Consider the following 16,177-nt stretch of genomic DNA (forward strand, 5'->3'; position numbering starts at 1 on the left):
TTAAAAGGATATTTTTGAGCACCGTCTCAGGTAGTGCACCTGAATCTCATTGTATGTAAATGCAGTGACAATACAGCTTATCTTATCTTATCTTAAAATTGATGACTTTTCACAATGTTTTCCTCCAAAGTGTGATTGAGGAACACAGTGAAGCCCCCGCTTCCTTCCTCCAGGGGTGCTTAACACATCTGCACCTTTGGCTGGACTCCTATCTTGCATTATTTATGTGGCCAGCATGCATATACCTTAAAGGCACTGCACACCCACACAGGTCACAGTTACTTATTGTGGCTGATTAGACCTCTGTGGAGCAATGCTGGGAATTATGTGGGGTCACTAGACTCAATGAAATTTGTCCCACCCTTACAGAATTAGATTTATTGCCAAGCAAGTACGCTTTGAAGGAATTTGCCTTGGTGTATTAGGTGCATACAGTAAACAATAAACATAAAAAAGGGAATAAACAAAGCAAAGTGCTGCCACAGTCAAGATAAATACAGAATAGATACATTTAAAAAAAAATAATGTAAGGAGACAGTATAACTAATATGTGCAATATAACTGTTTTAGAAAGGAAAAGAAGGCTGTGTGGTTTGTGCAAGGTGTGAAAAAATATTCAGGAAATGACACAGTATACATAATATGTGCAATGGCCAGGGAGAGTCAGAGCGATGTCATTGAAGCACTGCTTATACACACTCCCGTGGTCCTGAGAGGAGGGCTGCTCCCACATACACTTCATGTCACTCACACCGTAGTCTCGCTTCGCCAGACCCTCCTCCAAAGCGCGCTGAAAGGGGGTCTGGCTAGTCCACACAGTATTCTGGGATGGGAGGAAAACGTGCTCTGGTTTAATGGCATTTCTTTAAACCAATCACAATCGTCATGGGCGGTGCTAAACTCCGCACAGAGCCGCTGCGTCACGACATTGCATCCGAAGCAGAGGCCTCGTGTTGCCAGTGCTCTGATTGCATAGTACACTTTTGCTAATCGTCACGAGCTAACAAGCTGTAGTTACATCGTGACTTGCAATCTAGTTTAGCACTAGCTTGCAATATTGCTTCCCTCGCTGTCTCACTCGACCGCCGTCAAGGTAATCTACGTTCAGAGACAACTTGAAGAAACACGGTTCACTGCACTGCACTGAAGTCTTTCAGTGGTAATACATATGTTGATTGGAGGCATCCCAGCTGGGATGAGGTTGCTTCTTCTCTCCCTGACTGAGGTGGGGTGAATGAGGGGGAGACTGCCGGATGCTTGCAATCCCCAAACAGCCTCTGGAATCTGCTATTCCCTCCCACATGCCTCATTTCACTAGTGAAGAGCAACCTAAGCACTTTGCATTGCTGCACTGATACACAGGCTGTTTCAAATGCATATCTTAGTTGATTAGAGCCCCCCCATTTCTGGATGGGGTTGCTTCTGTCTCCCCAACTCAAGTGAGGCGATTCAGGGAGATGTCTGATGCATGTTTTTCTCTGGCATAGCCCAGCGCGTGTCCGTAGAGGACATCTGCCTGGCTGCGTCTTGGTCTTCCACATTACCTTTCGTACAGTCACATCTCAGGGATATAACATCGGACTCTGCGTCTCATTTGGTGCTTGGTGCTACAGGCACCTTCTGGTTCAGGTTCATGGTTTTTGGTTAGGTTGTGGGATCCCTGTAAGCGGGTGGTGCTCAATGGCCTGACCATGTGACCTCTTTCACTCAGTCAGTCGGTTGGGTCCGAATTGAGTCTGGGCCCAGCTGCGAGTACATCGCCTCTAGTGGTTACCAATAGCGAAGCCCGTTAGAAGGCGTAGCACGTACGAAATATAATTAGTAGTTACTTGATGTAACTCCAGTTCTGCGAGTACGTGCATAGCCCTAACTACAGACCTAGCTGGCCCCTGCTCTATTCCTGTTGCTGAGTAAAAAAGGCAGATGAGCAGCAGGTGCGCTGGTGTTTTATAGTGTGTGATTGCTACCTCCTGATTGGGTGCTGACTGCAAAGATCTGTGTCAGGGTGCCAAGGCGGAGCCTCGATGGGGTTAACCAATAGTTACCTCCAGTAACTACTAGTTTTCCTGCTCTTCGCATTCTGCTGACATTGTGTGAGTGCAGCACAAGTGTGAAATCACACCCTCTTTCACTCATTCACTGTAGGACTTTTTCACAGCAGACATTTTGACTAGTCATATTGTGTTAATAATACCATTACCAATGGCTCTGTTCAATTCAAGTGTTCCAGTAAGGCTGCATTCAGACCGACTTGAGCCCCGTGTGAAAAAATGCAGCCCTTTCATTCGATTGGAGCCAGTCCTGTGGTGCAGGGGGTGCCAACAGAGGGGGCTCTGTCAAATAGAGGTGTGAATCTTTACTGATCTTTCGATTCGATTACGATTATCATGTCTTCGATTCGATATCTCGATGCGTCACAATGCGTCAAATACATTTTTCTATTAAAGCCACATAGGATATTTAATTCATAGCTTCAAAAACCAAACATTCTGCAGTGCTCTAATACTAAATAAATTGGATACATAAAACTACAGCACAGAATATGTCAACAGAAAGGTTGTTAGGCCTACATTAAATTGTAAACAGAAATAATCGATTATGGCCCGGCCGATCATCGATGCAGCATCGTCCATGTCCACGATTCGATGCATCGATTATTTGATTAATTTCAACACCTCTACTGTCAAAACAATGCAGGGTCACCTCACCTGGCGAAAAAAAAATTAACCAGGCTCAACTTTTGCGGCAACGCAATGTGACATCATCTAGCAAGGCGCTCTGTTGGTCAATCAAATGCATGCAAACTCACAATCCTGGTGGATTGGTTTCTAACATAAATGCCGTATTTTGACCTTGTGATCGTTCTGACGAAATATAAGATAGATGCCACTGTGGCAGCTATCCAGAGATGTAAAAATCTCTCAGTCTGTGAGTTTTACAAACCCTTGTGGAGTGATTTGGCGTCTGATAAGCTTTTCAAGTATTTCTGTTACTCCAGCTGGACTCCAACTAGTACTCTCACCGGTAACTTAAAACCATGCACCAATCAACGCAACGCAGCCCCCTGCTCTGTTTTAATGCGGGGCCGTGGCAGTGTGACAGTGAGCTAATACCAGGACCCTGAAAGCTACTAAAATTGAGCCATCATTCATTTTATCATTATTAAAGTTATTATTTACACCTGTGTCATGGCTGTACATTCTGTATCTATGAAATGCTATGCATTGTGGGATTGCTAGCAGAGACTAAGTTACATGCTATGGATGCTACTGGTTTCATTCCATTGTGGAAACTGTTGAGGGCACGACGTAGTGAATACATATCACACTCATTCAGGCACTGGTGGACAGTAGTAATAGTGCTGTTATACCTATAGTAAATAGGGAGTGATTTCAGATACAGCCAAAGTCTAATCAAATCACCTGTGGGTGTGCAGGGACTTTACAAATACTATGTTAATGTCGGAAGCAAAGATCTTAGCTTGTCAATTTGAGTATAAAAACTGGTCCTATATTCCTCTCCGATGGGATTTTCAAAATGTATCTTTTGTATCTATGTTCTTCTATTCTATGTTGAATGACTACAACATGCTACTGTTTTAAGGCTATATAATGTATCTGTTTTCATCAGAGGTTTTGCAGAGCTGGCGGTTCCAGTTCGACAGTCCAATCTCTTCAGTGCTGCTGTTCCCTATGAGCTGCCAGACTGAGCCCAACCAGCCCAGCGGAGAGCAAAGTATGTTCCTGCTCTGTTTTAGTTTCCCATCTTCAGACTTGTAGCCATGTCTGTCCTTTTTCTTCAGTTTGCTCTTTTTGGATAAGCGGTTGTAATTTATGTCTGGTCGTCACTGTGATAAAAAATCAAGCATTTTGATTGTCTGCGTCTTTCCTTTTTCAGGCGTGGAAATGGAAAGCTACAACCTCCTAGTAACCAGTAGTATAGAGATGGCAGTTGTTTACAGGTCAGAATCTGATAACTTTCTAAAGATATCAGTGGAGTAATCACTTGGTTTTGTGCATTTTCACTCAGACTGTTTGGCTCCAGGCTGAGTTGAGAACAGTGTGTTACAGTATTTGTGTGTCTGTGTTTCCTCAGAGATGTCCAGGAGCAAGGTTTGTCTCGCTCGGTGTGCCTCTCAGAGAGTGACCAGTGGGACGCTGTGCTTTGTGCTCTGGTCATTGACCTGGATTTTGACGGGCAGAAGGAGGTGCTGTTGGGAACATACGGGCAGGTCAGCGCTCCTCTTCACTAATGGACTTTAATAATAGGATGGTCTATATCCACGACATTCCACTTCAGGGATTGCTCCGTTGCCGACGGAAATTCCACATGATTTCACTCATTTAGGCCGGATATCCATTACCTACTGCTTCCTTTGTGTTGGCATTTTAAACTGCGGTGGATTTCTGAGGACTATGGTTAACTCTCCTCAGATCTCTGCAGGGTAAATCCAGACAGCTAGCTAGACTATCTGACTATCGGAGTTTTCTGTTGCACGACTAAAAACAACTTTTGAACGTACACATGTTCCACCAAAACTACTTCTTTGCAGAGGCACCGTGGCTCCGTCCGGCGCTTAGCACCGCCCAAGACAATTGTGATTGGTTTAAAGAAATACCAATAAACCAGAGCACGTTTTTCTCCCATGCCAGAATGCTGTGTGGACTAGCCAGACCTTCCTCTGCAGCGCTGTGGAGGAAAGTCTGGCAATGCAAGACTAATAATAGGATAAAGCTGGTCATATTGGTCATATCTGGTCTAGATTTTATTTTACTGTCAATAAATCCCATGAAAAGATCAAAACGTCTCTCAAAATCTGTTGGTGTCCTTAGCTCCAACCTCAGTGGTTCCTACTGAAGACATACATCTTTTTGATAAAATAAAAATACATCCTACAATCCTAAAACAGCTGGACACTGTAGTTTTTTATCAAACATTACTAAAACAGGAGGAAATAGGCCATTTGTTGGGTACTATTCCCAGCCAGGATTACTACACATTTGGTGCTCTAGTGAGTATCTGTAGGACGGTGTGTGTGGAATTAAGTCAAAATAAACTACAGTGTGTGTGTTCATGGTAATAAGGGAACATGTCACCAGTGCAACAGTGTGGCTCACTGATGTGTTTTTAATAGCTTTTGGACAATAATGGAGCTCTATGGTACAGAGAAGGAAGATATGTCAGGCTTTGATACACACACAATACTTTTAACACGTATATTTATTGATTTTCCATCCATAACAGACTTATTTTACCAATATTGTAGACACAACATTAACACTTTACCCTTCTCCACTATAACAACATTACATTACATTACATGATAATAACAAAGCCTAGGGGGCTTTAACAGCAAATGCTCAGTCACCTTTGGTTTTTAGCCGTGACAGCGGAACAGATAACAGAGTGTTGCCTGAGGATCTCAGGCAGCGTGTTATAAGGGGAGAGCAGCTCGGAGATATAAGGAGGTGCCAAACCAGACAGGGTCTTCAAAAATGACATACAGTAGGTCATGAGCAATGAAATGTAATGGAACACGTCGATAATTAGAATGGCCGACTGATGTGGCGAGATCTTGATGATGACTGTGTTATCTGCCTGTGTGCCATGCAGGAACTTCTTTGTTACAAATTCCAGCCAGCAGGGAGAGGACGAGACGGACAGTTTCAGCTGCAGTGGAGGCGGAGCTTCAAGAGTCCTTTGCTGTCCATCATCTACTTAGACTTGACTGGGGACGGTTTGAGAGAGCTGGCTGTCCTCACACTGAAGGGACTGCATATCTTACAGGTATGTAGCAGAAACGGCCTCACAGCAATCAAAGATACTAATAACAGATACGTGGTAGCTTCCTGTCAGGGCCAGTGCCTCTCTGCTGTTGAGCCTACTGTTGTTCTGCATATTGCCATAATAGCTAGATAATCTGCTCACTAGGTCAAACACAAAAGAATACGCTCTTGACCTGGGTAAAAGATATGATTTCTATTGGAGAAGAGACTTAAAGTATCAAGTAGTTGCTGACCTCCGCTGGCCACCAGAAGAAATTGCCGCAGAATAGAACTGATTTTACAGGCCCTTTTGCATGTTTTGTCTCCTCTGTTCCTTTGATCTGTGGTGGCCTGTAATTGTCAAAAACAATACATTTTCACGTAAAAAAGCAAGTGAAAGAGATCCAACACAAAGATCTACTTAGACAATGAAAACAACGCTTTTTTATTTGCTTTTCTACATTGAAATTATGTTTTCCAGTGATTATGCGATGCCTCTTATAGCATCATTCTCCATCGCAACATCAACCGCAAACCCCAAAGAAAAATGATTCCCATTAACTGCTATAAAACATAAATATCTCACTTCATGTTCCTTTTCGGCTTTGTCGCCCTCACACGTCCAACACCAGCTCAACACAGACCCAACCAGGCAGCTGCTGTGTCATATCTAGAGCACAGCTCAGTGCTGACATTTGCTCTCGTGCAAATGAATTCAACAGACTTCCTCAAATCTATCTTACATGCTGTATATCTCATTTGATGTTGCGTTGTTTTGCTCCGTGTCTTTTCAGCATTCTCTCACCAGCACTGCTGATTTGGTCCTGGAGCGGCTCGCCCTCAGGGTGTCAGCCCTCTCAGCTGGCTCCGAGCTGGAGTCAGCCAAAGCACAGGACACTGAGGAGAAGGATGCTCCAGCTAAGACAGAGGAGAGTACAGCTCAGACACCACCGACATAAGAGAAATAGTGCATTGTGTTTCCATGTGGAAGTCCTGACGGTTCGGACTCAGGGTTTCCCCCAGAAAAGTTGTTGAGCCTGGTGGCAAGTGTCTTTTTTAACAAGGGCCCGTCTGGGACCAGTCACAGGCTGATGGCAGCATTTATGTAGAGCCCAATAGTTCTATGATATGATGATCTGTGATAACAGAATCGCGAACATTGACAATTTAAAAAAGCTATAAGACAGATTCCATATGGCCCTACATTAAAGGAGAATTCCGGTCGATTTCAACCCGTAGCTCTGTTGTTTGTAAGTTTGGAGTGCTGTCAGTAGCGAGAAAAACGAAAACAATCGGTGCTGCCTACACCGTGTTATCCTCCTGCTACAGTTAGCACCCAGGAGGCTGAAACAGGGCAAGTTTAAACGTGCTTTTAGCCTCTTAACATGTTCAAAATGTCATTAAAAGTGCCTACCCATGTGAAGTGATTCCTTCTGAGTGAACACAGTGAATCTGACTGCAGTAGATGTGACAGAAATGCATAAAAGTTGTTGTAATTCAGCTCTGTTTAGTTCCGGTGTTGAGACGGCAAGACTTAGGGACCGTCTACAAACTACAACACCGAAAAGAGATACAACAAAAATATTTATTCATTTAATGATTAAATAAGGTAGTGTCTCCAAACTTACCTTAATTATAACTTGTCTCCTGCTAGTTGTACTACAGCACTTACTTTAAAAAAATAAGCATATGCATTTCTTTCACATCTACTGCAGTCAGATTCACTGTGTTCACTCAGAAGGAATCACTTCACATGGGTAGGCACTTGTAATGACATTTTGAACATGTTAAGAGGCTAAAAGCACGTTTAAAACTTGCCCTGTTTCAGCCTCCTGGGTGCAAACTGTAGCAGGAGGATAACACGGTGTAGGCAGCACCGATTGTTTTCGTTTTTCTCGCTACTGACAGCACTCCAAATTTACAAACAACAGAGCTACGGGTTGAAATCGACCGGAATTCTCTTTTAATGTCAGAGCTTAAAGCTAACAGGAGATTTGAAAATATAACATGTCTAAGTTTCCAGCCGAGCCACCCCACTGCAGTTTAAAAAACATCTTAAAATATATTAAAAAATACTTCCCAGTGGCTAAGGCCTGGTGGGGGGGAACTTAGGCCCGGTGGGCCACCAGGCTTACAATACACTGGGGGAAACCCTGAGACTGAAGTGTTTGCCTTATTTACACGTGGGACGTCAAGGGTTTTCTCAGGGGTGTGTATTCCTGAACAGTTACATTTAGTTGTGACGCTAGTTACAAAATCCAACATCACATTAGCCACCAAAAACAGTACCAGTCTGCTTTGTGGTGGAATACTGAATGTAGGTGACAGTAAAAGGAAGTGTGTGTAGAGCTGACATTAAGATGATGTGCTGTAGATTTGCAGATTAATAAATCCCATCTGTGTCTATACACTCACTGTTCTGGTTGTCTGTTGGGTATTTGTTGCCGGTGTTGTTACCGTGTTCTTCCTTTAATTTGAGTTCATGTTGACTTTCAGAATGTTACTTTAAACAAGTCAACACTGATGCCAATGGAGTGGGATTATTTACTCCTTTCCAGTTCATCTCCCTGAGACTCTAATGTGGCTCAGGACAGCGACACCTGTTACTGGAGAATTCCAGACATACCTGCACCACTTTTCTTTATTTATTTTCTGTATCAATAAAAATCTATGTATATAATGAAGTAGATTTTAATACTGAACATGGGATCAAGTGACATTTTTTCCAGTGCTTAGTATTACATAATCATGAAGGTCCCACTGCTGTTCTCATTTTACCTTAGGTGTTCTATTTTGAGGTTCAGGAAAAGGAAAACCAAACTAGAAAACTAATGTTTCTAAATCTAAATCTTTTCTTCTAAAGATGTAAATGGAAAAAACAGCTGCTTCGGTGCATATTGCTTCCCACAGATGGATCTTTGCCTTATTGGCCTCGTCTTTCAGCCGGTCAGTGGCACTGTAGTCCTCTCCGGAGCTCTCCAACTCTATTTCTCCCGTCTTGCACTACAAAGGCAACAATAACAACAGCTGCACAGAGAAACATGGCGTGAAGATGACTTAAGAAAGCTATGTTCCAGCGCCTTTGCCTCTGCGTAGCTGTTGCACTTGTCCTAATGGCTGATCGGCTCTCCGACTCTTGTGCTGCTTTATTTTAAGCAGCGGGCTTTGCTCTGCGCGTCAACAATAAGGAGCATGCTGTCGGAGCGACGGGCAGCGCGTTAAATGAGCACATTTCACTCATTGGGTTTTTTATATTTAGCTCTGTGAGGGACGCGCTGGACGAGTAGCAGAGCGCCGGAAAGAGGAGACTCTGATCCCGGGGTTTTCTGACATTTTGATCCATTTGAGACCGTTTGAGCCCCCCCTCCCAAAAAACTTGTCGTTCATATCGCGGTGCGCGTTGTCAGGCTATGTGGTGCTGAGTGGCGCCGTGTGTGTGTCTTGTGTGTAAGGGGGATACCGCAAATCTATCTACAGCTCCGGGGAGAAACGATGATGATGGCTGGTGGTGTCGGAGCAGCCGTGGACCATAACGGGATATACTCTAATCCTAACCTCCACAGCCTGCAGCAGCCCCTCATGGAGGCTGATAACCCGGACTCCCGCAAGCGACCGCTGGAAACTCCGGCGGAGGAGGCCGGCTGTACCAAGCGCACCAACACTGGAGGTAAGAGAGATGCACAACAAGAAGCAACTCATCCACCGTGTGTCCACCACATGCAGTCCAATCTGTTGTTTGTAGAAGCCTTTGCGTGCACTTGTAACAACAAAACACTGGCATCACTATGAGCCCCACTGCATGCAAATTAAGAGACTATGTATGCTGGCTGCATGTTCTAGGCTCTAACATGCTCCACCTGTGCAGTTGGCACTCTGAAACACTGGCTCTGTCTATGGCTGTTACTTGACATCCCAGCAGGGAGAGCAGCAGCCTGACTGAGTGAGTGGTCTCCTCAGGTCAGCTTTGAATTATGAACCCAATCACCTCTGTGCTCCACATCTGGAGTTATGCTATTAAGTCTTTCATTCAGTGGAGAGATGATTGTGTGGAGAGGCTTAATAATACAAAGGGGATAAGTATTTACAATTACCCTCTGTTGGTATGGATTCCCTTATGATGTCCTCCTGAGCAACACTATGTGAGGAGATCTTTGTTGACAGATCACAGGGGGAAGAAACAGAGAGAACATATGGCAGACATGGCATTGCAGTTTCCTTTAATGCTGACATCCTGTTAATCAGTTGTGGAGTCAAACATCTTGCCTGTGAGCCCTGACTCCTAGCGTTTGCGTCTTGGTACAGTGGACAACAAATATGTCTCCCACTGTAACAGTGTCACTTCGCTTCATAATGTCTTAATGGCCTAACAACCCTGAATACAATGTGGACAGTGTGGCTGTTTTAAGGCTGTGCGACATATGGAGGAAATCAAATATCACAATATTTTTGACCAAATACCTCGATATCAATATTTGGGACAATATTGTAGGGTTTACTATTAGTATTAGTAATATTACTATTATAGTACTTTCACAAAATATTTCCACAATGAGATTTTGGATTAATAATCATCAATAATGTGCTAATTAAGTGGGTAAAGGCAAATAATAGAACAGCTAGAACAGTAGGTCTGGTAGGTTCAGAAAATCACATGACTTTACTGTAATGCAGCCTTTAAAACCAGGAAAACCACGTGTCATATTGCAATACTACGATATCCAAAACCAAGACGATATCTAGTTTCATATCACGAAATAAATATGATAACGATATATTGTCTAGCCCTAGACGCTGTTTGACCTTAAAGGGAACACAACTCTCTGATCCTGGACGGTTCAGTGCTGACTTGTGAACGCTGACGTGAAATAACAGAGCTGTCATGTTCACCTGAGATTCCTGATGGACTGCTCTGGGAGATTCTGCTTCAGGCCTAACATTATGCTGATTTCGATTTGTGGAATGGAACACTGTCAGGAGCTGTGTGTGCGTTTAATGTTGAGGTGAGCTAAGCAGGAAGACCGTCTAGTGAAAATCATACAAGCCTATAGATAGTCTTATAACCACTTGTAGCCTTGATTCCTATCAAAGTCAGGTTATTTATAGGTTGCAGCGGGATAAGCCAAATCTCAGCATCTGTTAGCCTGTCATGATGTTGACCACACCAGCTTTTAGGCTGTGTGACCCGTTAGCGCACTATATAATGGTACAATTACAGCAAGTGTACGAGGAGAGCTGGGCCGTGTAGGTGTTGACAAATTAGGAGCTTTTTTTGGGACTCACACATTTTAAATTGAAGGATAATAACAGATTGGAAATGTAACAAGCACATCACAGAAAAATGGGGGAGTAGTGAAGACAATGAGAGCTACTTGGTGTGGGGAAGGACTACAGAAACACTGCAGCGCCATTTTAAGCTAATTGATCCTGATTTCTTTTTGTGGAGGAGAAATAGTGGCGGTCAATACAGAATCAACCAGGAGGGGGGTGTGTGTGTGTGTGTGTGTGTGTGTGTGTCACACTTGCTTTATTACTCATCAGTAAGATGTCGGAGTGCAGTAGCTGGGATGACGGCTGATTCAGTGTGCCAGCTACTGTACATCTTATTTCAGCTTGTGATGCTTATGGTCTGCGGCTCACAGGGACCACTTATTCAGGAACTTAATGTTAATTAGACATCCGTGGAGAACAGGCAGTCTCTTCGCCATATGTCACTGAGATTTGCTTTGTCTGTCTTTGTGTCTGAGACACCCCACCGTTCTATGATAGCAGCAGCATTATATCCCATTTCTAACAAGAGTGCGTCTTTACAGCACCTCACTGCCCCCTCAGAAATGTCATTTCAGCAAGGCACATAAGGACCCTTGTGCCACCAGACAGTGTTTTTAGATCAGATTCAGCCCCATATGTCCTCCATCAGCACACCTAAAGCCACTGTAGAATAGGGCCGCACGATATGAGGAAAATATGCGATATGCGATACCGTTGTTGAATATCGCGATATTACTTGGGATAAATAAACAGATATTAAATTGTAGGCCTACTCAGTTCTGCTGCTTTCAGTATTCTGCTAAGATGCAACACATTGCTTGTTGAATTTAAAACAAATGAAAGCAAATAATTTCCAACATTATTTTATTGAACAGATTGAACATTGCATTGAATTAAAAAAAGACAGATCCATTTAAATGTACAGTTTTTTACTGATATTTTCTTTCTTTCTTTTTCAAAAGATCTCTGAGTGTCTGTCGCGATATGTCGCAGCCCTTCGCAATGTGTTATTGCGCCAGTTGATATCACGATGGCGATAAGAAAAATATAGATTGTGCAGCTCTACTGTCGGAACAGAGAAGTCACATAGTGCTCCTGCTTCCTCCACTTCACCATGATCTCCCCCATCCAATATCCAGAGGATATGAATTGATTTGGAAAATTGTAATAAATGCACAATTCACACAGACAGCTCTGACTTTGTACTGCTGTCATTGCACTAGAGCTTAGATCGGCCCAAAAAATCAAGCCCGAACCTACCCGAGCCCGAGCACGTTGCGTCCGAGCCCGGCCCGGCCCGGCCCGACACATTAACTGTAATTATGAGCCCGAGCCCGATTTAAACCCGACACTTTTTTAATACGTGGGCCGTTATAACTGACGTTCTCAACTACAATTCCGAGTTGTTTGAACTACAGAAATCTGTTTAGAATAATGCAACAAGGACGAAGCATGTAAACTCCTGTTTGTTTATTCAGAATGGAACGGATCGCAAATGGATCTGAATGAAGAAACGTAAAAAAAAGAAACAATGATGAACAACATATTGTTGTCACTGCCCACGACTTGTTTAAACTGCTTCCATACCTCCGACTTTCCTCCACACTTGCTCAAAGTTAATTCTCCTGTTTTTCTTTTTTTCTTTACATCTTCAAGCTCCATGTTGCACTTAGGATACACAATACAGCACAGCAGGCCCGGTGTGATGCGTGCGAGAGGAGGAGACTTGAGGCATGAAGTGCTGCATTTTGTAACTGCAGCCTAAATTTTGTACACATTTGTTACTTTTATATAGCTTATATATACATATTTATAATATTTCTGATTATGGCATAGCTTTCTCCCCACCCAATTAGGCTAAATAGGTAATGGATTAAAAAAAAAAAAAAAATGCTTGATCAAGGGTCCGGCCCGAGGATAGTGGCGGAAATAACGGCCGAGCCCGACACGACGTCGTGTCGGGCTCGTGTCGGACTCGGGCTTGGGCCGAGAATCTAAACTCTACATTGCACACCGTTTTACCACCTGGGTGGGACTCTGTGTTCTTTTCAAGCCATCTCTGTATCACAGCCCCGCTTTACCTCTGGAATCTGCTGCTGCACAATGAATCCAGTCCTGATGATGGTCTAACTCTGAACTAACTGAAGAGGCTGCCTCGTTTTCTCACAGGCAAAGGTCTTCCACACGGCTTCCTAAACAAGATCCTATCTGTGTAGAATACCCGATCACTTCATCAAGGAAAATGATGATAACATTCCATTTGTAAGCATCAATGTCTAATTGCCCTTATTTTGTGCGTTTTAGAAAACCAGATGGACACGCAATTCATATTGCAAATTATAATAAAGTAGGTGTTATGCAGTATGCTTTCTGTCACCACAACAACCTATGGTGACCATCTTAAAATAAATGTTAAGATTCAGGAACTGTATGAACTGAACATGCAAAGGAATAACTCATTTTGTAGGACCTTTAACATGGTTGATTTTTAACATGTACAATTTATTTGGTGTATAGTTTGACCTGAACAGTTGAGCCAAGCAGCATCTGTGTTCTGTGAAAACACTCTGCAGGCCCTTTATTGCTCTCCAAAATCAATATAAATGTATTCAAGGAATTTTATTCTAAAATAAATGACATTTATGTGGTTCATCTTAGCCCGGCATTGTCTCTAAGGTGTTAGCATATAAATGCAGCAGCTTACCAAAATTAGATTTACAGAGGTGAAATGGCAGCCAATCCTCCGGCCATTCTGATAAGTATCTGAGGCTAATTTGGACCACAGCACTGCAGGCTGAGCTCAGGAACCGAAGCGCTCTGTATATGTGCACATGAAATGCACATTTAGACCATTTGTGATGACTCCCACACAAAACAGATGCTTTTTTTTTTTTATAAATATCTTGTCACCCTGTGCTTTATGTAATGTGTTTTAGCATCACCTCCTGTTTCATGTGATCTACATGCATCACACTGCAAACCCACAGCCTTGTCTGCCGGTAGTGGTAGACTGCCTGATAATCCTCAGCCGTCCCTGTAATCACCAACCCCTTGACTACGTCTGATATTGATCACATTATTCCTACTGAACTGATCATTAACATGACTGGCAGTTCCAACAAAGAGAAGAAAGCCTGTGCTCTTTCAAAGCTGAGCCCCCTCGTTGTGCATTACGAGCTGTGGACACTGAATGAGCGAAATGACTCCTCTTTTATCAGCATTGCCCTTCTCTCCTCAGAATGAGCATCTTTCATTCATTTCTCTCCCTAATTACCCATACTCTGAGCCTGTGTTGCTGGCAAGCATGTGCCTTCCAAAAGGTTGTGTGGCTGAGGGATTATGTATGATCTCGTAATGTTACTAATGGAAAGGTTGGCACAGGAATGTGGGCTGTATTTTTTTTTTTACAAATATTTTTTGGTGGGAAGGACACAGGTGCCCTTGCAGAGCGATGTGACGTGAGCGGACTGTGAATTTGCCAGGTGGCAGTGAAAGAGAGAATGAGAGAGAGCGATAGAAATGAAGACAGAGCAAAGCGGAGAGAAAAGGAGAGATAGATAGACCGTGAGAGGGAGTGGAGTCTACAGGGAGGCTGTGTCTATATAGTAGAGCATCTCTCAGTGAATATTAGAATTTTCTGGAAGCCATTCGCTCCAAAACCAAACGGGCCACGATGTTAGGGTTTGATTTGTGGATGAAACTAATCAGCAGCCAGGATAAAAAAAGGAGTTCCCTTTTTGCAGGTTCCCTGGAAAGCACTATTAAATGAAGCTGGACATCCCATGTCCACACACAGGCACTTACACATGCACATTGCAGTTTTTACACACATTCAGTCGCTTAAGATACCTCTCGGCGTAAGATTTATAGGCGTAGTGATTGGCTTCATCACCCCCCTCCACCATTCTGCGGCACTGCCATTTGCAATGGTTGATGAGCCCCTCCGCCCTCTCAAACATGGCCGTCTAAGGGATTGGGGGTGGGGGACAGGAGGAAAGAAGGGTGGGTGGCGTAAGGCACGCTGTCTCAGATCACTCCTCCTCCACCTCCTTCATCATCTGCTTATGTTATCCGTAGACCTCTTCAGCCACTGTTGAAGGTCACTCTACATGCTTCCCCATTCAGCGCTGAAGCCCGCTCCCCAAGCCACTTCACCTTTGTCACTTTCCACTAAAGAAAGTGAGTGAATGGACTGCCATACTTTATAGTGCTGCGTCAAAAGAGGCGGAGTAGAGGAGAAAATTAAATTTTTTGGGACCGGCAACGGGGGGGTGGGGACATGACGTGCTTGAAGGAGGAGGCTACCCATTGGCCGAGCGAGGTGTCAGTCCTGCGTGCTGCTGCAGACGGACAGGCCACTCGATGAATATGGATGAGAGCAGTGAAAAGGGTGATGCGGCAGGGAAGACCCCCCCCCCTTCAAACCGATGCAGGCTTGAACAATGCGTGCCGTCTTTCACTGAAAACACTGAGAGCCTGCATTAGCATTTTTTCAGACAATTGAGGCTCTGGCCAGCTGCAGGCATGGCTCGGATGCTGCGGTGAAATCTCTTTTTCTGCACCCACTGATGAATTAGACCTCGGTGGAAAAAGTCGACTGGCCGCATTCCTCAACACTACCATTGCACCTATGCCGAGGCTAACGTTCAGATCCCCTTTAGAGATTGTGCCCCGGCATTGATGGCGATCTGACAGAGGACTTGAGAAGCAGCAGATCTCAGAATGGGTAAGCCTCAAACTCTTTTTGTCTGACTTGTTGAATTTATCCATCATGATAGAGTGCGTGCAATTTCCAGCACCTAAGGCTCATTTGTCCGTTATTGCCCATTTTTGTTCCATCGTCCTTGCTGCCTGTCAGCAGCAGGTTAGTCCATTGAAATGCAGAATGGGTACTTGGAGGGGTAGTGAGAAAGGAGGGAGGACGGTCACAAGGCATTTCCTCCTGACCCACCCCCCTGAGTGACTTAACTAAACACATTTGGCTCAGCGTCCGTGCCTCTCCTCCAAGCCATCCTTCCAGCGTTGGAGGCAGGGGTTTGAACTAACACCCCACTGGCTGAGCTTCCCAATGTGCCCCGACTGCTCCCGTTCCCTGGCGGATTGCAGCAACAGATTGCCATGTTTACTCTACCACATGACGCCAT

General features: G+C 44.0%; 2 protein-coding genes across 3 annotated transcripts in view; both read left to right on the plus strand.

The window, feature by feature from the left end:
• kptn (kaptin (actin binding protein)) overlaps positions 1 to 6,903 on the plus strand; it is a 14,434-nt gene extending 7,531 nt beyond the window's left edge. Inside the window, exons 8-12 of the mRNA XM_031311015.2 lie at positions 3,631 to 3,735; positions 3,898 to 3,961; positions 4,096 to 4,231; positions 5,614 to 5,787; positions 6,560 to 6,903. Coding sequence (XP_031166875.1) covers positions 3,631 to 3,735; positions 3,898 to 3,961; positions 4,096 to 4,231; positions 5,614 to 5,787; positions 6,560 to 6,724 — 644 coding nt within the window. The 3' untranslated portion in view covers positions 6,725 to 6,903. The remainder of the gene's footprint in view (positions 1 to 3,630; positions 3,736 to 3,897; positions 3,962 to 4,095; positions 4,232 to 5,613; positions 5,788 to 6,559) is intronic.
• The window catches only part of nova1 (NOVA alternative splicing regulator 1), a 39,887-nt gene that overhangs the window by 4,201 nt on the left and 19,509 nt on the right, over positions 1 to 16,177 (plus strand). Inside the window, exon 2 of one of the 2 annotated variants that reach the window (XM_031310933.2) lies at positions 9,218 to 9,432. In XM_031310933.2, coding sequence (XP_031166793.1) covers positions 9,258 to 9,432 — 175 coding nt within the window. In that variant the 5' untranslated portion in view covers positions 9,218 to 9,257. Of the gene's footprint in view, positions 1 to 9,217; positions 9,433 to 15,104; positions 15,760 to 16,177 lie in introns of those variants that run through there. The other variant, XM_031310934.2, reaches the window with a different exon arrangement.

The sequence above is a fragment of the Sander lucioperca genome, chromosome 13 (assembly GCF_008315115.2).
Source record: "Sander lucioperca isolate FBNREF2018 chromosome 13, SLUC_FBN_1.2, whole genome shotgun sequence".
Taxonomy (NCBI): domain Eukaryota; kingdom Metazoa; phylum Chordata; class Actinopteri; order Perciformes; family Percidae; genus Sander; species Sander lucioperca.